The sequence below is a fragment of the Amia ocellicauda genome, chromosome 4 (genome assembly GCF_036373705.1).
Source record: "Amia ocellicauda isolate fAmiCal2 chromosome 4, fAmiCal2.hap1, whole genome shotgun sequence".
Lineage (NCBI taxonomy): Eukaryota > Metazoa > Chordata > Actinopteri > Amiiformes > Amiidae > Amia > Amia ocellicauda.
In genome coordinates this window covers 46,955,466-46,980,385 of record NC_089853.1, presented here as the reverse complement: position 1 = coordinate 46,980,385, position 24,920 = coordinate 46,955,466, and the positions used below count along the sequence as shown (strand labels likewise).

Here is a 24,920-nt window from a genome sequence, read left to right as displayed (position 1 = left end):
ATACACACTTCGTGTAATGCAGATGTTATCTATTAACCACACATGCCTTATAAAAACGACTGTCGTGCGTGTGCTGTATTTATTTGTCTACTTTTTGGGAAACGTCCGATGTGCAAACGATTATATGTCATTTTCGTTTACCAGATTGTTTATAATACCCATACAGCTTTAGGAATTACAGCCTTGTAAAAGTTTAATGAATAAATCAATGGCTCGGATCCCTCCGCCTAATTTATATCGCCTTTGCCAGCCTGGGCACTCCCCCTTTTCTCTTTCAGAAAGGATCTCCTTCCGCCGCAGCTGGGAGGCCCGCAGAGCGGAGTGAGCAGGAGAGAGGGAGGCATTGACTGGCGACGGCGGGCGGTTGCGGTATCTACGGAAAGGCACTTTACTGTGACCTGAAACGGGATTGATTTGCTTTTGAAACTGGCAGGATAGTTACCTGGGAGCTAAAGTTGGATTTTTTTTATCCTCCCCCTCCCCCTAATGTGAAAGAGTGGCAAAGAGTGCTGGAACAACAAACAAAAGCGATGGGAGCCTTTGGGGTGATAATAGGGATTTTACATTACATGGGACTCTACATCCAACTTGGCGTCTGTTCTAGGCAAGGTGGACACGCCGAGGTGGAGAACCACATCTCTGGAAACGGTAAGTGCGGATACCCCCAGCATTGGCACCATATCGGCACAACAACAGCATTACTGTGAGTCCCGGTTGCTGGAAGGTGGTGTAACAATTCGGACAGGGAGTGTAGCTGATATGTGATTAATCTTCTGGAGGTGTTCAATCCCTATGGCTTTGAGGGATTATGTGTTATGATGGAAAAGACTGAATACATGCATGCATGCATACATACATACATGCATACACAAAACCCTACAGGGATAGTGAAATAGTTTACCCATAACACAGAGCACTTGGTGTATGTGACGGCAGAACTACAGCAGGAGCGGTCTAGCAATAACGAACATCTGACGACAACTGTCATTTGTGGTGTTAAACTGATGTGCGAGCAAAGCTCCTACGTGGAAAATGCGATGTACTGACGCTATTGTGTTGAAATCGCCAATGTCATTGCTGCGGATACGCAACGATGTTGTGCTAAAGATCTTGATTTTTGAGAAGGTTAATCGGGATCCTTTTCAAAACGGGAGCCGTCTCCGTAGAGCAGATAGTGCCAGCCTGCTGAACAATATCCAGACGTATGTTAAATTTGTGAGGCTGATTGCTGATGCTGTTGTTTTTAATTATTTGTATAGGTCGTCCTTGTGCAGGGACTTTCTGCAATGTAAGATGCTGTTTTCTCTTCCCCATCATTTTTTGAACCATAAAACGTGATGAAAAGTTACGTTTTTGTCAGAGATCAGGAAGTCAAGCTAATTTGTATAATTTTACGATTATATACGGGGATTTGAATGAGGTTTTCGTTCTCTTTTGTCTGTGGCAAACTATATAATGCAAGTTAAATGAGAATTTAAATCAACACTAATGCTGATGGATCTAATGAACGTGTAAATGTGTAAAAAGGAGATCATATTTATCAGACTGACCAAGAGCGAAATGCAAAATCGCTGGTCTCATTTGTACCCTTGTCCCGAAACTGCATGTTGTACCTATTTAAAATACTTTGACCTATTGTCAATAGTAGCCTATATGGTCAATACACCCGTTCCAGCTAAAATCTCCAGTCTCCATGAAATGGTCTCTGACAGGTATTTGTGTGTGAGTTTGGACAGGTCCAACAGATCATCAAGTCATGGTTTGTTTGGAAACCAAATAATAATAATTTAATGACAACAGAGATATGTATAAAATATCAACATAATGAATGGGTAACATGGCAGGACAGGATAGATTTGGGTTATAGTGTCAAGCCATTAAGCGTATTTATTGGAACATTGAAACGCAATACTTGTTGTTGTTCTCGTTTACAAACGACACCTCGTACAGCTAAGTAAATTGCTGGTGTAAAACGACTACCGCTACATTGACTTTTATGTTTAACGAGAGTGCCAGAGGTCAACACCCCTAGGAAATGTATGCTGTTTATTGAATGACTTATCTCGTTTACCAACCCGTGGCGTGAACTATAAAAGCAGCGATTGCTTCATCTATTGAACAGGGTTAGTCGCAGAAAAGTCACGTTCAAGGCCATCTCATCCAAAAATCTTAATCTTAAATAAAAAACTGATTTGAGTAATAAAAGATGAAGATCAGTAAGCAGGATTGTCATTTAATAAAAACTGCATATGCACTAACCATAATGAAGAAAAATAGATATCCGCACCCATTTATTACATCCTTTTATTTTCAAAAATGCATATAATAAAATTCCCATGCATTGCAACTTAATGTTATGAACCATGCAACAGCATACTTGTCCAGTTTACAGTGAATCCAGACGATGTGAACTCAAGACCATGTATTTGCATATTAATTTTTCTAGCTCTAAAAAGCTGTACCTTGAAATATTGTGCACTTGTAATAGTCAAACCATAGCACACTATGGCAAAATTATTTTATCAGAAACTGTATAAAAGATAGCTGTATGCCTTTGGATGCTGCTGCAAACAACGTTGTTTAAAATTGTATTGCATTTTGTATTTTTGTATTCTATGTTACAATCTCAGGAGAGAGTCTTATATTGAAAAGCCAGTGAAAAGTGTAGAAAATCTATTCCACTTCTAGGGAGCAGAAATGTCTAGAGATTTTTCTTTCTCCCAGGGATCCTTGGAGAGATCAAGAATAGTAACTCCTTTGTCAAGTATTTTTCTGTGTCACTGCAGCAGCAAAAAGGCTCAGTGTTCTGGTTTCTTGTTCCTCTTTTGTTATCACTCATAATTTGTGGGTGAAAAAAATTATAAATTGTGGCTTGACATCAGATTCACATTAAAAATAAGCATATGAAGATGTTTTGTGAATGCTTTAGGGAAGGTATTGACATTTAATACTACTAAATTGACCTTGTATGCTTTCCATAGTGCAAATAATATAGTTTTTATTCTCACTTCTTTCACACTTTGACAGAGGAAATGCAATGAGGGGGGAAATCTTTAGCTATTGTAGTTAAACATATTTCAGTTATTTTCAGCATGTCTTAAAGTACATAATTCTTTGCCACAATTTCACATCTGGAAAAATAAAACCCTGGAGTTAGATGTTTAAGAAAGCAGTTCTAAAATTGGACTTCTCAGAGTTAACAGCAAATTTTGTTTCCATGTCTAATTTATCCCTGTGCAAATGTGGATTCCCAGGTGAGATTTAGCTTCTCCTTGCAGGCTGCGAGGTGCGTGGCGTAGGCAGTGCTCTTGAGATGCCCCAGTGTGCTAATCAGAGCAGGCAGAGAGCAAAGGGGGAGAATGAAAATGAAAAAAATCTGTTAAGCTTTGCAGGGTGACAGTCATTCAGAACAGTCAATGTAAATAAAGTTAAAAGCTACATGTGTTTTTATTTTCATTGTGATTACCAAATAAATACTGCAGATGGCTATGGATTAACTGTTAAGGCCTGATATGAAGAATTCAAATGATAGTTGTTTTCTGCTGTATGTGTGTGGTTGTTATTCTTGAATATTTTGTTAACATACTGTAATTCTTCAATCGTGTGCAGGGGAACTTCCTCTTTATGAAAGGAATAAATCAATGCTTTTGAACCACACAAGATCATTCAAAATGAATACTGCCCGTATTTAGATTTACTTGGTCTCTATTGAATTCAGAAGGCATTTTCACAAATTCTAATAGTCTGGCGGCACATGGGTTGGACTTGAAAAATTAATGTCTTACCAGCTGAGTTTCATCTATGTAAATGCCTTTAATAACTTAAATTCTAGCAAGAATAGAAGGTGGTTTACCAGGAGGCACAGTTTGGTAGTGAGTATTTGTTTAAAAGAATGAGAGGTTATGTGGTCTGGATAAAATCATTAACAAAAGGTGTATATATCCACATGGTTGGAAAATTACCTGCAGCACCCTATCCAGTAGCTTGCTGTGCTGAAACATCCAGATGCCAGCTGTGCAGAAAGCTGTACGCTCATGTCGCACACATGCCAGAGCTGTGAAATGTCACCTCCTCTCGCTCCTGTCATCCGGCCACAGCTCATCTGTATACAGGCACTCATGCAAGTGTCGAGAGAGGTATTGATGCTTTCATGTTCTCTTGCTAACAGAACATGTAGGGCTGTTTCTGGACATTCATCTGAAACCACACTACCAACAGGTAGGCAAGTAGGTCAGCTTGTGACAACATGCTGCTGCCCGTCTCTGGCCCATCATCAGCACAAGGCAACTGGAATCCTCAAATGTGCCTTGTGTGGAGGAGGAGGGTGGGAGGCGGTGGCAAGCACAGGATTTGTGTTTGTACGTGTTTCTGTGTATATATGTTTGTATATATTTGTGTGTGTGTATATATATATATATATATAATGTATATGTATGTGTGTGTGTGTGTGTGTGTATATAAATGTAACATAAAAGCATCCGTGCACTACAGCGTCTTCACTCCCATGAGGTGCTAGCCCAAATAATGCAAAAATATATAAAGAACATTTTATCTTGTAGCTGCACTCTCACTTATTCAGTATTTAGACAGGACTCTTGTATTATAAAAGTTTCATTTTATTGAATCAATACTGTGTCTACCTGCAGCTACAAAATCAAAATTTCTTATATATATTACACACAGACCACATATTTCTGCCAGCCATAGTTATTCATAATAATGATAATACGCATAATGTTACATGAAGAATAATATAATAATGGTACATGAAATGTTCATTAAAACTATTTGCTGGTGTATTTTGAGATTGTAACCAAATGAGGGACTGACATTGAATGGAATAGTTAACAAATTTCAGTCCAGAGTTTCAATAAATGCAGCATTTTAAACAAAATGGTCTTGTACAACAAATGCACTTCCATTCTGCTTGTGTTAAAAGTGTCATCTTCTGATAACACAATAATACAGAAAAGCAGTGAAAATTAATTTACCCCTATCCCCATTTCACATCTCCTGTTGGCTTTCTCTCTGTGGTTTTTAGTGCTTATCTTCCATGTCTCTTAAAAAAGGTGGTGGTTCTGTCTTTAGCAGCAAACATCTTTTCATTTTCATCCTTTCAGTTTGCCGTTCTCAGTTGTGGGTCATGTCTAGATCTTCTCCGTGTGGATGAATGATGTGATGGATTTTAGGAATGTTGTGCTCACCAGGATAATCTTATTTGGGATGTTAGCATGTAATTAAAGTTCTCCTGAGAATGACGAGAGTGTGCATTAATTGTCTTAAATTCACCACCTTCTCAGCACTGCAAAAGCAAGGTAAATGTTATTCATGTTGGAAATGTATATAAATGCAAATGTTGACAAAGAACAAGCAAACCAGTGTTGACTGCCAGCCCATAAGAAAAAGTCAGAATATGGTGGTAAAATAATAGTAAAAATAAATATAGTGAAGACATACAGCCAGAGATCCTGTGTTCATTTCTCCCGGGGGGGGGGGGGGGGTAGAATGTAAGGATATTCTATAATGCTAATATGATTTGCCCCCCTTCTCTCAAGCTGAAGAAATGGGTCCTTCGTAAACAGCAAGCTTCCTATTTTATGGCTCAGAAAAATGGGACACAGACCATGAAATAATATCGACATGGTGAAATGCAGTCTAGGGTTACATCATTATGAAAACTGCACAAGGTGACTTCAATTTACCTGTCATCCCCTGCCTCCGCATTAAGGGCTGCATCAAAACAAGGAGCAATATTCACCCCAATGCAGTCTGGGACCCTATTAGAAATCTCCACGTACACTTCAAGCCAGTCAAGACTGTGACCAGTAACTGCCAATTATTTCAATATCGAGGTTTGGAGAATTAAAAAGCCAGTCACTGGTCCCAGAGAAAAGAATCGAGCCACAGATGGGAGCTTTCGTGGTAGATTATGTCTACTGTTTTGATCATCAAAGTATTAGATCAGGATCGTCGGGCACATTTGTTTTTTATAAATAAATGTTATCTTGTTTGCCTGAGCTTAACTCGAATTAAGCGACACATTACAGCTACAAATGCAATTTCAGATTTCTCCTGCAGCGTTTAACCATGTGTTCCTTGTTTGCCGCCAGTTCCGTGGGCACTTGACAGGTTTCAAAAAGAGTTTAGTGATTTGCTTAATTGAACAGCTGCAATACAGCTATAGAGAAATTGGAATAGCTGATGAATTATAATCAACATGTCCTTTGTCACTATAATGCCTAAAATGCACTGTATAACAATGCTTCCTATTCTACAGAACATCCCATAAGGGTTAATATATCATAGCACTTGTTTATAAAGTGTTGAACTGTATGATGCAAATTTGGATCAATTGCCTTTTTTAGTTGCAAGTGTCTGCCGAATTTTGCTTCCTTCCCAGAACATGTGTCATTGAGTAGATGATGTAGCGCAGGACTCAAAGGCAGTTGTAGCTTGGAGTGTACAAACAGCTCTGGAAGTGTGTGTCAACAATCGCAGCATCTGAACAGAACATATGCGCTGGGCAAAGAAAAAAAAAAAATAGTCTAAAAGATCTTGTCCCTAGGGTTATAAAATCCTTTCTCCTAGCCTGTATTCGTTGTGGTACAGAGACAGCTGATCTACTTATTATTTTGTGGGTCTTTTATTCCTTCACCTTGAGAAATCTCAGAGGATCTGACGCTGATGAGAAGTGCCCCCGGGTTATCCGGCAAGAATCCAATCCACCTCCCCCAATATCACCACACAAGGTATCCTTTAAGTATAATATAATATACTGCTCGCTTTTAAAAACACTTAATTCTGAGAAAGGGGTATGATTCCTTAATTGGATTAGGACAGTAGGTGCTAAACCCTGGCCTTTTCAGACCAGACTTACCTGTTGCAGTACTACCTATGTAAATATATATATATATATAGTACCATGTATCAGTGTTTACATGTTTAGTCTGTCTGCTGAAATAAAAGATGAACACCCTTATGGAAATTTACCATTGTTGGTTTGTTAATTTGAAAGTTTTGCCATGGTTTTATTAGGGTTTTACCAAGCATATGCTTATATATGCTTATGAGAGTTTACCTCTCCTTCATGCACCATGGTTTCACTTCCCTACACTTTAGTATGGTTTACCATGGTCTGCACCAGTAAATCTTAAGATGTAAGATTTGCAGCAAAGAGAAGACCTTTAATATGCAGCCTTGAATTTGAAATGAGCGGGTTTCTATAACCTCTGCTTCGCGGCAGTCTTCCAAGAACAACTGTCAGCACGCATTAGCTTAGTCTCAGGTGTTTCATAATTGACCTGGGGCACTGAATTAAGTTTGAGCTTTCAGACGTGTTCATTACTGCTCCCTTAGTTGTGGTCTCTGGCGAGCCGTGCGGGTCTCGCTGACGCTGATGTAGTCATTAGTGGTTTGCTTGCTGGGAATGGGCTCCTCTCTGTGTGTGGAGCCTTGTGTTGTGCTGACCTTGTCTCTGCATGGTCCTGGGTGTTTTCTCCAGATACCAGCTGGATCAGTTCAGTCCGGGGCTCTGTCGAAAAAAGGGGGTAATCTAGCATTTGTGATCTGGCCATATATGAAGTATATATAATTGAATAGTCCTAATCAAACAGAAATAAACCAATTAAAAACTTGTATGGCGCAGAATGAGATTAACTGCCTTTTAAAACTACAGATTTTACATATTAATCAGCGATAATGAGGCACTTTATCTGGAAATGCAACTGCCACTGCAGTGAGGCTCGTTTTACAGCTTAAAAGTAGAAATGTTTTTTTTTCTGTTTGAGCGACGCTTGTTAGGATGAAGGATGTTGAACAAATTTACATAAATACCAGTATACAATCTGGAAAACTAAATATAGAATCGTGTACAGTGTTACTGCAGAGAGCATCTGTCGATATTAACAATAATAATAATAATAATATAATCATTATTGCTATTAACCATCTAGTATTTCACTGTAATTATAGTAATTACAATACTATAACAGAGTACATCATACAATTAATGTACAACTGTGTAGCAAAATGCAAAATCTTTTCTCTAGGCAGACATATAAGCCAATGACAGTATTTCAATATAGCCTAATATACTGAACTCCCCATTGCTTTTCACATTCACACAACCCAGCTGGAGGACTGCTGGGAAGAGACATGCCATGATAGGATGTGGATCTGTAGCCCATTGACATCCCACTTTGTATTATATGTTCGCCTCATGCATTGCCTTTTTAAAGAGTAGGCTCCTTTTGTGCAATAAAGCCCAAACCTGGAGACTTTTTATGTTTTTACTCCATTTGCATTTTGTATAACTTCAGAAATGCTGTCCAAAATCTCATTAATTGACCCATCTCCAACTGTCTCATGGACGGATCTTTGAATGCGGGGGTGTTCCTGGTTGTGTGGGTGTTCTGGAATAAAGTCACAAATCATGTAAAGCCCCCTAAGGCCAATTAGGACACAGATGCCTCAAGTAATACCTATTAAATAACTTTACTTCACTGGGCAAACTTCACACCCTGAAAACACACCTCTTATTTATGTATTATCTTTTGACAAATTCCTCTCTGAAAAGGTTCCAGATAAAATGTACAGACCACAGAATCTAGGGAGCACCAGAATTAACAAATATGATCTGCGCAATTTGAATGGATTGTTTAAATTTTCTCAACAGTTCCAGAGGATTTGAAATGGCCGCATAATTAGAATGAACGTTTCCTCCTTATTTGCAGTGTTAAGTGCCTTGTATTACAATGCTCATTATTCTACACAGCATTCCATAAATCCTAATAGGAAAACATGTATTTAAATACCACCCTGAATTGCGATGCAATGTCTTGGATCAATTGGTTTATTATACATTAATTAATTGACTAAATCCATTTGGTAGGCATTAGGCGAACTCTTCTGTTTCAACACAAGTGTGTCTGCAGGTCCTGAGGAGAATAAAAACATAAGGATGTGTTACTCAGAAATGTATCGGCGCATGTTCGTTAGGGTTCTTTTCAGCAGACATTTTGCATGCAGGTTTCAGCTCGTCTATTTGTTTGTGAAGGAGAAACGAAAGCCCGCACAACAACATAGCCTGTCTAAGCTCTTTACTAACTGCCTTCTCCGAGTCAGATACCAGGTCAGCAGGAACAGTACAAGATGTGGCAAGATTTCCAACATGTCGCTCCCGTTGCCCTGTCTGTTCGTCTCCTCCTCTGATGTGATCGGGACCCTGGAACAGGTCCCATTAGAGCGCCGGCGCGCTGGCGACACCTGGGTTTTAATGAAGCTACTCGAGCCTCGCTAATGATGTTGCCTCGGCACTGACACACTCTCTGCCTTTGAGTCAGTGGCTGCATTAAGACTGCGACTGTACGAAGCACCTCCATTTATTAATTTCATGTTTGACTCTCCATCAGGGGAAACTCTCTGGAGGTCTTGTGTGTGTGTGTGTGTATATATATATATATATATACTTCCAAATTAGGAAGCACAAATGTAAATGCAACAAACCAAACTGGCTGCATCTACCTCTATCTGTGTATTGAATATGGATTTGTCTGTAATATTCTGTCTGGCCCCTGCAGAATCCCTCCAAACCTTTTATTTCTCCAGACAGCTTTCCCCTCGGTCCAGCAGGGATCTCTTGCTGTGTGTCATTGCATTTAGCCTCCTCGCATTTAATTTTTTTTTTTTTTTCTTAAAAATATGTAGGTTCCCGGATTGATTAATTTATTGGGGTTGGGTGTGGAGGATATCATTGGCTTCTTCTTTTGAATGATTTACTTGCTGATGAGTGTGAGATGTAGCCCAGGCAGAATCAGTCAAAAATACCTCGGCATGGATCAGATTCACAAAGACGTCACATTTGTTGAAAGAATGAACAACGCACCTTCCCCCACCCCAAAAAAAACAAAAAAAACATTGTGCAGCACCGGCTAAAAAGCTGCTGTTGTGCTTAATATGATTGCACTTACCATGATTTACCAGTGAATTCTCTAAAAATAAATAATTAAAATGAGCTGATTCTGTTGTTTTAAGATCTAGGAAGCTGCATTATATATTTGTTTTGCTGAACAAGTAAATGCAGTTGAATTGCTTCTCAGTAGTTCTAGCTGCGAACGAATGCATTGCATTATGGTTCGTTTCCCATCCACACCTTGCTGTTATAAGTTTCTTAAATGACGTGGGCCCTTGCATGCTGTGATTTAGCAGTTCTCTCACAGCTCAGCTCCTGTTGTATTGCAGTGTATATGTCTGGCACGGAGACACAAGCTCTAACTTCATTGAAGAGTTAACTGTTATTGAACGCTCCAGCTCCAGCTCCGTATTGAATTAGTTGACTCCACATCCTTGGTTTCTCGTTCTCTTCATCGATTTGCTGTCTCCGAGGTCTCTCTCTGTGTTAGCTGCTGGATCTGATGTCTCAGTGTGGAGAGGCGCTTTTAGATCTGCAGTCAGCAGTTCTTGTCTACATTTTTGGTGTCTTATAATCCACCTGATAACGTGGCACTTAGCAGGGCTGTTCAGTGAAGCCCATGCAGAAGTGCTGGCCTATCTTTGGATAGCGTTGTTTGCGCGTTTCTGTTCCTCTGCCTTAATTTTCTATTCAGCAGCCTGAAGGTTCTCTTACATTGAAATTATAACAGATTTTTTTTTCTAAACATGAACCCCAATAAGCTGGTTAGAAGGGGTACAAATCAAGCTGTGGACCAGTTTACAGTTGCCGGGACCGGCTGATTTATTCATGTAGTTGTGGCAGCTACTAACAGTCATGTTTCATAAAGGTTCAACCTGCTTCCCCAGATTCCAGGTCTAAAACCATCGTGACAACTGGCAGATCGATAGCGAGGAAAGGCTGAACAGAGAGGCAACCCAACATAAAGCACTTATTTAGACTGACAGACAGAGTTGTGCGGGCTTGAGAGAGGCACTGAGGTTTCCTAAATGCATATTTGTGAGATATATTAAAGAATATAAACTTACCCTAACATATTACATGAAATATTACAAACCTTTGAAAATATTACATGCGACATGTATCCTGATAATAACGAGTTAACTGACCAGCAGCCACACTTCTTGTAGACTTGATAGTTTTCATGTGAATTCAAAAGTGTTGGTAAAAAGATGAACTCAAAGCTAGCATGAGAATGAAACTGATATTGCGACCCTGTGGTTAGTCATGTATCATCCTCAATAACACTCCAGGAGGACTCGAAGTGTCCAGATGACAGATTGATCAATTTTAATCAAACGAGAAATCCCATCCTGCACACCGACCGAGTCTCCCAGTTCTACAAGTGTCGCGTCTGGGCTTAATTGGCAGTGAGCTCCGCACGCCTGCGCTCTTTTCTCCACTCGCATTTCAATCGCTCAGTGGGAGTCGCCAGTAATTTGCAGAGTCTCCCCGGGACGTGGCAATATAGGTGAATTTGCCGTGGCTGTTATTCATGAGCTGTTTTTTTTTTTTTAAATGCACAGATTCCAGGCCCTGACATTGAATACTCTTTAACCATGATTAAATCCAATTTCCCATCAAAGTCAGCTTTGTAACTGTTCTGCGCAATTGGTGTGTTTTGCGGCTGATTTAAATGTGACACTTTGGAGCCCTGTTATTCTTTTTAAAATAGCACGCAACAGTTGAGCAGTATTCACAGTTTGGGATGACGGTTGGAGCTCAGAGGGAAGGGGATATGACCCAGACATTTAAAAGCAGAATACATTCAAAATAGGCCCCATGCAACATCTTAGGAATAATGGAAGCAATACAAGTCCTGATATGTGACATTCATGAAGGAAATGGTTACCAAAAATGGATCTCGGACTACAGAGAAGCTGAACCAAACAGACATGCATTTGGCTCCGTTGGTCACTAATTCTAGGAAAATAGATGTTTTCATCAAAAGTGGCTCTGCACTTAAGAAAGTTACAGTAAATGTAAAACACGTTTTGTGTGCATAAAGGACACGAAGATCCTTAGAATGGTCTTTGAAGGGGTGATTTGTATTCCCTTGTATGTGGTCTGCACATCTGGAGAGAGAGGAAGACTTTTCTTTAATGCTTTTTAAATGTCAGTTCTCCAAAAATGCACTCGTCTGTCTCCCTTTGGTGAAAGGCAGTTTTAGCTTTATTTCATAAACTGTTTTGCCCTCCTGTTGTTCCATGGAGACCAACAGACATGAGGGAAATAGCATGATCATTTTCAAAGTGAGGAGAGAACAGGAGAGGGAGGGGAAAGAAGAAAGAGAGAGGAAAAAAAAGAAGAGTAATTCCATTAAATCCCCCGGACTCAATGTCTGCATGTTTGCAGCGCTCACAGATCTTTCTCTCTGTGATGAGCACAAACCCGCTGGGATTTCTAACACAATCTGGACGTTAAGGGAGCTTTATATTCTCGGCAGATTTCCAATTCCAGCCCGTCTTCTTCGATATTCTGCCCGCAGCTCCTTAGCCTCTGTTTTTGGAGACTAAGCCCCAACTGCTTAGGAGGAGAGATTAGATAGCAAGTGGTGATACCTTTTGTAACAGAGGCAGATATCCGATTTTTATCTTAGTAGCCTAAGCGCTCAGTAAAGAAATTGTAGGATGTTCTTTCTTAGTTTTTTATTATTATGATGATGATGTTTTCCCTTTTCAAGAAGGGAGATAGTATTTGATAGTGTTCAACATTACATTTCCTGGCTTTGACTCTAGGGAGATGGAATTTCCCATTATAAATGAATTCATAGAAACCTCTTCTGGAGGTGTACAAGTATTACAATGCTCATGCGCAGTGTCAGGCATATAGCTTCCCCTGCAACACTGCAAATTGAACTAGACCACATCTTCCTATGCAAGGTGTTAGAGTTAAAGAGTTAATGACGTTCCTGGATTCAATATTGAGCTGTTTTTAACCAGTAATAATTGCAGAGTGGTCTTGGTGTTGGTTTAAGTTCTCCAGCAAATGTAACTAAAAAAACAATGCAAAGATGAAACTCTCGGTCTTTTCTTGGCGACGAAGAACAAGTTTTTCTAAAACTGCTTGGAGCTTTTAAAGTGCAACAGGCAAATCACTTCTGCATTGTTTTTCAATAGTGTGGTTTGCATCCCATCAGTCAAATGTGTCATATTCTCATCTAGAAAGCAAACTAAGAGAGCTTTGTTCATTCAGGCTTACCAAGTAACAACATTGTATATGAATATGAAATTGGCTAGTACTGTAATTCTAAAACTACAGACACTTATAGTTCAAATATTATTTTCCCCTTCCTAAACCCTTCAAAGGATTAGACCTACACTCTGCTCTCCTGGATTAGTTTGCATTTATAGCCGGACTGGTCTTGGTTGATTTCAGCCTTGTGGTCTTAGTTTAATTGTATTGATGTTTATAAGTTTTGTCAATACCAGAAAACAGCTTTTTCAAGTCAAGTTGTTGCACAGATATTTCTGACCAGTTCATTTTCCTTGCATTGTTCTCTTTCTTTCTTTCAGTGGCATTACAAATGTGACACCATTGTGCATAAATACTCTAAAAGCTGAATTCACACTGTGCCAGCATGGAAACCACTTGATTGTTTTTACTTGGCTTTTCAATGGATTCTTTGCAACAAAATGGGCATCTGCTCTTCTAATGCATATCAATGACACCTCAGGAAAGCTGCAGTGGAATCTGTAATGATGTTTTTTCCCTTTATTATGTAAAACTGGTAATGGCAATGGTATGGTAACAGACTCAATATAACACAATTAGGCTGCTGTTCATTCTTGCCTCTGACAAATAGGACAATGTATTGAAATCTGTGTTGATGATCGTGAATTGAAGAAATGCACTTGTTTTTCTCTGTTTTTGTATGATCTAAATAAATAAATGTGGTGGGACCTTATCTTTGTGTTTGTATTCCATGGACTGGTTACTAAATATTATATTGACTCAAATTAAGAGTTACTCTGTTTGCAAATTGGACATGTTTGTATACAGGGATTGGTGACAAAGGAGAGCTGCCTTGAGGTCTGTAACATCACCTCAGCAGGAATGTAGATGTGATTGATATTATATTCTTTTAAAACAGAGTTCATTAGCTGAGGGAGGAATCTCCATAAAGCAGATGGACACCACAGCCTCTTGCCACCTGGAGCGTGCTGTGGGCAGTTTGAACCAGACTGCCATGAAGGGAAAATGAGAAAATTGGGAGGTGTGTGTGAGAGATGGAGGCAATCTTCCTGGGCAGAGCGATGCTAAAACTAGTATGATCGCACAGTTGCCGTGGACTTCCAGTTTTACAAGGCTCTTTAAAACGTCAAAGGTAATATTGTAGAGTGTTAAAACCATTTAATACTTTAAGTGCCTGTTATAGTTACTGTGTGGTACCTTTAGAACTGCTTTATAGTTGTCTATTATAGCAGCTACAAATTACAGTTAACAAGAAGTTTTTTTTTCCTTTTCCTTTTCTTTTCCTTTTATGGGGAGCACGTGTGAAGCACCACAAGGCTTGTAGTGTGTAGTGTGTCTTAATTCCCAGTAAATGGGTCCTCTCTCAGTCCAGCATCCACACTAGATAAGCCAGTAGCTGCAGTCAACTTGTGGTTACCCGTCTGCCATGTTGTTTATATTTGGTTTGACTCTGTGATTCACTGAGGCTGTTTCGGACATCTTCTCTCTGTCTCCATCTTATGCATAGGTTAACGCGAAGCATCCAGCCATATTAGTGATGGTAATCAAAGAAGAGAAAAAAAAAATCACTGCTTATCTGATAAAATAGAATCCATGAAATAATTTAATGAAAAAGGAACCGTTTGCACGTGGAAGGAGGGTGTCATTGTTTCTTCCCAACGGTGGCATTGGCCTTCTTTATTTCCAGACGATTGTTGAGAATTGTTTTTATGGGACTGCTGATTTTTTTTTTTTTTTTTTAGTCTGGAGAGAGTCAATAAGCAGTTGCTGGGATGTCCTTTGCACATTGGTGAAGATGGCAGTAGCAGACGTCAAAGCGCAATCAAGATTCACAAACGTGGGCGCATTATGCTAACTGGTTTCAGGCTGACAGCCCTGTCGTGTTGCGGTGATGTTCAGTTCACCAGGTGCATACCTGAACAGAAGTGTCTTGGTGAGAGTCTGAATATGGAGAAATGCCCGATTGTCTCTCTGCTTGAAATAGGGAAGTTGTGGAGGCCAGGGTTGACGCACATAGAGAGAGGGATAATTTCTGTTGTTTAGTCAGGATAGTGAACGAGTAGAAACAACCTTTGGGGAAAAAAACAATTGTCAGTATGCCCATGGACTCCATTCAGGGGAAAGAAATCGCCTATTATGACCCAGGAACGTAATAAGTAAATAAGAACAATAGTGTGGAGCAAAGATCTAGACATTCAAACTCATGCTTTGATTTCTTCTCAACTGGATTATTGGAAGCTAGCCCATCTGCCTGTCAATTACAGTGGCAGCAGTTCATTTAAAATAGTGCAGCCAGACATTGTACTAACATACACACACAAACAGACACACACAGACTTGTGCCTTGTTACTTTTGAATTGCTGCCCTGGATTCCTGTGGGAAGTGAGATTCTGCTGACCACTTACAATGGCTACCCGACTTCTTATCTGCAGGAATGACTGATTCCTTATGTTCGTAGTCCCACCTGGAGGGAATAGTCTAAAATCTGAGGGAAATGCAGGGTTTACAATTGGTTACATTCCACATCACGTTAGAGACTGAATAAAAAAGCTATGCTGATATTTTCTTTTCAGGAGCTATTTTCAAGGGAACGGTCACGTATCCAGGCAATAAATAATTGAAGTTGAAACAACAGCATTTAACGAGAATGTGTGTGCTACTACTGAAATAATAATAATGCAACAAATAAGAAATGAGGTGGGGGTGATGGAGAGTACAGATGGCACGCATTTGGTTTTTAAATTGTTGCAGGTTTTGAAAATGCATATGTAACCGCGGATTGTTGTAGCCTTGCATACATCTACAATATATAGGATATTTCTAAGTGGTTTTCCTGGGCCATCCATTCAGTTTAATGTGTAATTTTATGTGCAGAGAGCAGGTGAAATACAAGGCTCGGCGAACTGAAGCAGACGTACCCATATTTTAATATCGGGAAGGAGGAGGAACTCAAAGGTCTGGGTTACAGCATCAGTTTCTCGTGTGGGCCTTCCAATTAATTATTTTGTTCTCACTGTCTGGAATTCTTTAATTAGCTACTAAATACTCTTCACAAAAACTAATTGACCCTAATGAATTCACCATCTCGATTCTCATTAATGATCTGTTCTTCCTATAAAATCCGGAGTGGAATAGGGGTAAGAATGTGACTTGGGTCCCTTTTGGTGTAGTATTTACTCGGTGTGTTCTTGGAGAAAATAATTGAAACTTGTACTAATGAGGAAGAACACACTTGTTTCATCCTTGCAATGATTGCCGATAGCACCTTCTGTCCAATATATGTTTGTCTGCCTCTCTTTGGCTTCGGTCAAAATTCTGCCAGGAAAATATAGCGTTTCTGTGGCATACAATCTGTGAATTGCATTGCCAAACAAATTATGCTTTCCATGAATTTCCCCATTGACTTGGTCTCAATTCTTTGTTGTGCCAATTTGTAAACCATAAAAAAAAAAAAAAAAAAAGTTGGTTTGGTTTGAAGATCAGGCTTGGAAGTTTTTCCTACGTGTTTCCAGGAGTGTTATTAAATGAGGAGCAACTTTCTAATTTCATGTTTGCCAGGCCTTGGCTTAATCCATTATGTATTTTATGCAGGAAAAGTAATTTTCAGTGTGCCAGTGTTTAGGGCCCAGCAGCAATCAAGACTCCTTTGTTTTTAAAAGTCATGCTGTCGGTGTGACAGCTCTCTCCCCGGCCTCCATTGCTCCTCTCCAATAACCTTTTTAAAAAAACAAAATCTCTACCTACCTCCCAATCATCCTTCCTTCTCATCCTCTTTTTGTATGTTCTGTCACTATCACTCTCTCTCCATCCCTTCTTCTATCTGTCTTCACTCCTTTATAAGTGTTTTTCTTCCTCTCTCCCATCTCCCCCACTCTCCTTTTCATTGGTTTCTACTTGGCTATCTGTATTTGTGTCATGGGGATTTCTAGAAAATAGCTATTTTTGTTTTTGTTTAGTTTTGTCTTTTTTTTTTTCTCCCGTCATTTCTTCCAAAATTGTCCCTGAAGCATGTAATTTTGACATTTATGAAGCTGTAAATGCTGGGTTCTGTGTCTTATGGAGAGACAGCTTCTAGATATTAACCACATAGCTGGAAGGGTATGAAGTTCTATATATCACTTCCTGCCAAGAAGCTGTCCATGCAGCAATAAGAACCGAAATGTAATTGATTTTTGGCCTATTTTTAGGCGTTGAAAGTAGGATTCAAAGCAGTGCTTAGCAGGACCACTTGTAAATTAAATAATTAAATTAAATTGTTATCTTTCAGCTTATTTTAACCCATAAGGAAGATATATATATATTTTTTAATAATTATTTTTAAAAATTCACAGAACTTGTAAGTTTGGTGGCATGGGAATATATATATTTTTTATTTTTATGTATGTATGTATGTTTTTATTATATATTTGTGCATGCACTTTTGGAATGTAACTATGATGGTACGTACATTAGAAAGTATTGTGACAGTATTGCCCATGATTTGTAAGGCAATTGATTTGAAAATTGTGTTCTGGGAATGTGGCACACATACACACATTGAGTTTTCCTACATACTTTGCTCAAATGAAGTAGTAAATAAATAAATACATACATCCTGTGTGATGAGATTCAATCAACTGTTACCCTAAATGTAAATATACTGTGGCAGTGTGAGAGGCAAGGCTGTGGTCAGGGTGGGTCTTTCAGTGGAGGAGACTACAAAACCTCTCCTCCAAGACTCCAAACCCCAGAAGCCAGCAGGGCTCCTGATGGCCATAGCCCCGCCCACCACTTCCCCTATAAAAGGAAGCGGGAAGCGAACCAATGTGTGCATGCTTGGCTGGGGTAGCAAGGTGCACGGGAGGGTGAGAAGACGGCGACGGCGACGGCGAGAGGCGAGAGGCGTGAGCGTGAGCGTGGAAGAGCAGGAGAAAGAAGGGATAAGTTCACAGTTGACGGATTCACTGGTTTACGACCCTTTTTCTGGACCTGGACCATTCTCCCTCTTAAACCCCGGACTGTCTGACAACCTCCCATTGGTAACGAACTTTGATTACGGACTGTGACTACGAACTTGCCTTGCCCCTGTCGTGCTTCTGTTTGCCCGGTGTTCAGCTCCATTATTGTTATTGTTTGTTTTGTAGTTAGGGATTGTTTACGTTTAGTTAGTGCTCGGACAGAGCTAGGTTTTGTTTTGCTTTTTGACACTGTGCCTGCCCTTTAGGGAAACAATAAAACCACAGCAAGCCTGTTTTGTACCCTTTGCCTGCCTCCCTACTGTGTGCTTCAAGACCAGACCCCGCCTACATACAGCCCTTTCTTGTGACGGGCCCCCCAACCCATTACAATTGGTGGAGAATGCGGGCATAGGCTGTGTGGTCTGGATCAAGAAAAGAGACACACAAGCAAGGTTGATTTGGAAAAAAAAATGGGCCGAAAATCCAAAGCCAAACAACAAAGGCAGGCACACAAAATGGCGGCGGTGGAAAGCAAAGTGGAGATCGGTGCTGGCTGGATGTTTAATCCCAGCTCTCCACTGTGGCTGAAGACAGAAGGCCTCAAGTACCTGTACCTAACCACTTGCACCTTCCTGTTGGAGTTTCTGAACCTGTCTATTCCTGACAAGCTGGAGGTTATCCAAGGAGGTCAGTCTGACATGAAGACAGCTGCTCAGGAGTTGCTGGATTTCATGGAGAAACGGAGCCAGCAACAGCAGGAGGACAAGGCCATGCAGCCAGAGGAGGCAAAGCTCTCGCAGGTGCCCTGTTTCCAGCCTGAAGGAGAAGAGGAAGGGCCTCTTCAACTGCAGTCTTCCCCAACCACTGATTGCAAGGTCTGTCCAGTGTGCCTTGCAGGGGAAGAGTGGTGTTTCCAGGTTGGACAACCTGGGCATGTTTCACCTGACGGAGAGGAATACTGGGAAGGGGGAAGAGCCTTACCAGTAGAATGCTGTCTGGAGCCTGAGGAGGAAGAGGAGAAGCCTCTCTCTGTCCCCGGGCTGGAGACAGAGCAGGAGAGGTCGCTGACATCCTGCATGGAAGAGGAGGTCGAGCTTCTCTCCCTCTCCACCCCAGAGAGAGGGGTGGAGTTAAATGCCTTCCCTGAGCCTGAGGATGAGGTGGAGTTTCCCTCCCTCACAGAGCTGCAGTGGGAGGAAGAGTACTGTCTGGAGCCTGAGGAGGAAGAGGAGAAACCTCTGTCTGTCCCTGAGCTGGAGACAGAGCAGGAGGACCTGAAATGGGAGGAACTGGTGCCTTGGCAAAAGACACCAGGAGAAGATGAGGAACTGCTTCTTCCACCATGGCCGGTACATGAGGAAGACCTGCCAGGGAGAGAGGAAGAAGAGGACCTGCTGTGGCTAGAGCAAGAGAGCCTCTGGCCATGTCTGCCACCGGAGCCACAGAGGGCCGAGGTGTTCCTGCCGCCGGAGCCACAGAGGGAGGAACCCGAGTCTCCCGTGTCGGAGAGGGAGGAGTCCGAGTGTCCAGAGCCCCGGAGGGAGGAGCCCGAGTCTCCCGTGTCGAAGAGGGAGGAACCTGAGTGTCCAGCACCCCGGAGGGAGGACCCCGAGTATCCTGAAGATGAGGAAGAGGTGCTGCCTTCCTCGTCCCACTCCAAGGGTGAGTGTCCACCACCATACCTGGTGGAAGAGTATCCGCTACCGTGTATGGCAGAAGAGAGTCTGCCCCTGAGCACTGAGGAGTTACCAGGAGAAGATGACTTCAGGAGGGAGTCGCCGTCTGTCTCCTCAGAGGCCACACCAGAACAGGAAGTGCCTACAATCCAGGAGAAGGCATCACCTGTTGTCCCCTGCACTGAATCAGAGGGGAAGATTATACCAGGCCCTGAATGTGGAGAGCAGCCGGAGCAGCCAGAGCAGCCGGAAAAGGAACAGCACCCACAGACGCTGCAGTTAACTCAGTCGGGATCCCGGAAGACAGAGGAGTCGCAGCAACCAGAGGGTGAGACTCTTGTGCTTCCTCCATCAGGTCTCCCAGACAACCAGAGTTCCTGTCCTCGACCTGAGTTCCTGGCTGCAGTAAAGGAGATGGAGACACCCCAGCGTGCCCAGGACCTACTGTGTCTCCAGGCTGGAGCACTGGAATGGGAGCCAAGTGATGCTGTGGAAGCATAGAAGTCTCCACCAGACAAGCCTGGTTCCTCCACCGTGAGGATGACCCAGCAGATGGAGACCCCAGCTGGCTCTTCGGCCCTCCCGCCCGCCCCTTGTGTCTTTTGGAGGGGGGCTTAGCCGTGGTATGGCCGTCATCGTGTGTGCCCCTGGCTTCACTCTTGAGGGGGAGGCTATGTGGCAGTGTGAGAGGCAAGGCTGTGGTCAGGGCGGGTCTTTCAGTGGAGGAGACTACAAAACCTCTCCTCCAAACCCCAGAAGCCAGCAGGGCTCCTGATGGCCATAGCCCCGCCCACCACTTCCCCTATAAAAGGAAGCGGGAAGGGAACCAGTGTGTGCATGCTTGGCTGGGGTAGCAAGGTGCACAGGAGGGCGAGAAGAGGACGGAGAGAGGCGAGAGCGAGAGCGAGAGCGAGAGCGTGAGAGTGGAAGAGCAGGAGAAAAAAGAGATAAGTTCACAGTTGACGGATTCACTGGTTTACGACCCTTTTTCTGGACCTGGACCATCCTCCCTCTTAAACCCCGGACTGTCTGACAACCTCCCATTGGTAACGAACTTTGATTACGGACTGTGACTACGAACCTGCCTTGCCCCTGTCGTGCTTCTGTTTGCCCGGTGTTCAGCTCCATTATTGTTATTGTTTGTTTTGTAGTTAGGGATTGTTTACGTTTAGTTAGTGCTCGGACAGAGCTAGGTTTTGTTTTGCTTTTTGACACTGTGCCTGCCCTTTAGGGAAACATTAAAACAACAGCAAGCCTGTACCCTTTGCCTGCCTTCCTACTGTGTGTTTCAAGACCAGACCCCGCCTACATACAGCCCTTTCTTGTGACGGGCCCCCCAACCCGTTACAATACTTAATGGACAGTAAACTAATATTTTATTTCCCTATAAACCTTTTACTTCCCCCTTGATATGTTATTTATAGATGTATCTTTTATTGTGTAAATAACTATAATAGATGGGTGTTTAGAGGTTTATCTAAATTAATTTGCTAATGACATCTTTATGAAGGCTCTAAACGTTTCTTTACATTGTGCTATAGAAGCACTGATGATGCTGAAACAATTAGGTGATGGATGCCGTGCCAGTAAAACCTTCAACTGACAAAGCAATGTCAGTCATTAATAATACCATCCGCTACAACGATTCATTTGATCAGGTGAACAATATAGGTAGACATGAACACTGAAGCTGCTCTAAAGATAAGGTTGACTGTTAAGAACATTCCCCAGATTAAATGATAATACTAAAGTAACTAAGAAAGAGGTTTAGAAATCTGGTGGGAGGAAACGCTATTTAAACCCTAATGTTTGCCTTGAGGAGCTGCCTGTGGTATTGACACCATCGCTCTCTGCTTCTACTGCCTTCATCTATGTATCCTCTTCTCCTCTTTCTTTTTATGATCGGTCTCTCTTCTGACTGCTGTGTCATATATATACAGTGAAGTATTTGATCCCCTGCTGATTTTGAACGTTTGCCCACTGACAAAGAAATGATCAGTCTATAATTTTAATGGTAGGTGTATTTTAACAGTGAGAGACAGAATAACAACAAAAAAATCCAGAAAAACGCATTTCAAAAAAGTTATAAATTGATTTGCATGTTAATGAGGGAAATAAGTATTTGATCCCCTATCAATCAGCAAGATTTCTGGCTCCCAGGTGTCTTTTATACAGGTAACGAGCTGAGATTAGGAACACTCTCTTAAAGGGACTGCTCCTAATCTCAGCTCGTTACCTGTATAAAAGACACCTGTCCACAGAAGCAATCAATCAATCAGATTCCAAACTCTCCACCATGGCCAAGACCAAAGAGCTGTCCAAGGATGTCAGGGACAAGATTGTAGTCCTACATAAGGCTGGAATGGGCTACAAGACCATCGCCAAGCAGCTTGGTGAGAAGGTGACAACAGTTGATGCGATTATTGGCAAATGGAAGAAACACACAATAACTGTCAGTCTCCCTCGGTCTGGGGCTCCATGCAAGATCTCACCTCGTGGAGTTTCAATGATCATGAGAACAGTGAGGAATCAACCCAGAACTACACGGGAGGATCTTGTTAATGATCTCAAGGCAGCTGGGACCATAGTCACCAAGAAAACAATTGGTAACACACTACGCCGTGAAGGACTGAAATCCTGCAGCGCCCGCAAGGTCCCCCTGCTCAAGAAAGCACATGTACAGGCCCGTCTGAAGTTTGCCAATGAACATCTGAATGATTCAGAGGAGAACTGGGTGAAAGTGTTGTGGTCAGATGAGACCAAAATCAAACTCTTTGGCATCAACTCAACTCGCCATGTTTGGAGGAGGAGGAATGACCCCAAGAACACCATCCCCACCGTCAAACATGGAGGTGGAAACATTATGCTTTGGGGGTGTTTTTCTGCTAAGGGGACAGGACAACTGCACCGCATCAAAGGGACGATGGACGGGGTCATGTACTGTCAAATCTTGGGTGAGAACCTCCTTCCCTCAGCCAGGGCATTGAAAATGGGTCATGGATGGGTATTCCAGCATGACAATGACCCAAAACACACAGCCAAGGCAACAAAGGAGTGGCTCAAGAAGAAGCACATTAAGGTCCTGGAGTGGCCTAGCCAGTCTCCAGACCTTAATCCCATAGAAAATCTGTGGAGGGAGCTGAAGGTTCGAGTTGCCAAACGTCAGCCTCGAAACCTTAATGACTTGGAGAGGATCTGCAAAGAGGAGTGGGACAAAATCCCTCCTGAGATGTGTGCAAACCTGGTGGACAACTACAAGAAACGTCTGACCTCTGTGATTGCCAACAAGGGTTTTGCCACCAAGTACTAAGTCGAAGGGGTCAAATACTCATTTCCCTCATTAACATGCAAATCAAGTTATAACTTTTTTGAAATGCATTTTTCTGGATTTTGTTGTTGTTATTCTGTCTCTCACTGTTAAAATACACCTACCATTAAAAGTATAGACTGATCATTTCTTTGTCAGTGGGCAAACGTACAAAATCAGCAGGGGATCAAATACTTTTTTCCCCCACTGTATATTTGCTTGGATAAATCTGGCCGCCAGACTTCACGTAATCAAGAATTTGCAGGGCAAGAGGTAGAGAATTTTGGATGAGTTTGCACCAGAGTCATTGCCCAAGGGGGGTTGGAGGACCGGGGATTCGGTAGGGCCGGTAGAAGAGGAGGTGGAGCAGTGCTCAGCTTTATTTTTAAGGCATGGGAAGCGGCAGTCACCTAGCCTAACCACTGCGGGCAAGGTTTAATTCTTCTTGGCTTTGAACATCTGCCAGAGCCAGCGGGGGATCTGAAATCACAAGCATGTGATGAAGCTCGGAGCGTGTTCACTCTACAGAAACACAATGCCCATAATCGTCTCGAGTAAATGAGAAATGGATGCAGAGTGAGGGATGAATCTAGAGGAGACAAGGTAAAGAGCATTGTCCTCCATTTCTCCCCCCCCCCCCCCCCCCAAAAGCTCATCGCTGCTTCTGGATTTGCAATATTAATTTAGGAGAGTACGCTCTAGATGTGAATGTACACAACACTTTGCAACCTTGCCTTACATGTTTACAGTCAGGAAACAGGTCGTCAGTTGAAACAGGCCCACGTTGTTTAGGATTTGTCGGTTTTATCTCACATGGGTGCTCCCCTCTCCCAAGATAAGTGGCCAGTGTTCAAAATCTTTACAACCACAACAAGTCTTTCACAATTAAACAAGTCAAAAAATAAAAACAACAATGATGTGGTATATGATGGAGTTCATTTTAGAAGCAGGAAGAACAATTTGGATTTTGTCTAATTTTATTACAAATCCACTCTCGTTTATCCCACACTCATTAATCCAACAAATTCTCAATTCTGCCAAAAATCACCAAGAATTAATTAATTCCCATTTTAAAACAACACGTTAATCCACCAATTCACAAACCGCCATCTGCTAAAGAGGTTTGAATCTCAGTACTTGTATTTAGTACTGGTTAGTTTACTCAAAATTACACACACTCAAAGCCAATAGAAATCAATGTGCAAAATACCACCCAACAAGTAAAATAATAACCTTAGATAATATATAGATAACTCACACACACCTGTAAACCCCCATAGGCAGCGCCAACTACCAAATTGGCAACTAAAGCACACACCCCCTCTAGGTTCTGATAATACACTGTACACAAATGTCAAAGGTATCCCTCTTGGTAAAACATAACACCTTATTTCTAATGTCCCACCCCGTTAAGATAAGGTAGATAGAACTAAATGTTGTTTCCATGCAGTATTATTTGAGGGGGAAATGTTAAAACTGCTTAGAGAGAGGGGTTTGTCTGTCTTACTTGATTTGATCTGCACAATATGCACACAGCTGCAATCATGGAAGAAAACCGCTAGTTTGGTTCAAGGTCCCTTTCAGACCTGACCAAACTCTGAATCTGTAAGTTTCTAAATGTACTTTTCTCCCTCTGCAGCTTCTCAGCTTCTGCTCATTTCTCAAGTGGCACTCAGCATGGCGCTCAATACAGTGTTCTCCCTCCTGTGCCTTTATATCCCCCTCTTAACAAACTACCAATTAATTAGTTAAAATAATGAGAACAAAACCAAAAAGGTGACTGACATTACATCAATGCATAAGACATTTACTGTCATTACTCCACCAAATTTGTTAATCCACCAACTTTTTGGAA

The 24,920-nt window shown here is 41.7% G+C and overlaps 1 protein-coding gene across 1 annotated transcript in view; it reads left to right on the top strand.

The window, feature by feature from the left end:
- Nucleotides 1–289: 289 nt before the first annotated feature.
- vstm2lb (V-set and transmembrane domain containing 2 like b) overlaps nucleotides 290–24,920 on the top strand; it is a 38,946-nt gene continuing 14,315 nt past the window's right edge. Inside the window, exon 1 of the mRNA XM_066702631.1 lies at nucleotides 290–648. Within this exon, the coding sequence (XP_066558728.1) occupies nucleotides 531–648 (118 nt within the window). The 5' untranslated portion in view covers nucleotides 290–530. The remainder of the gene's footprint in view (nucleotides 649–24,920) is intronic.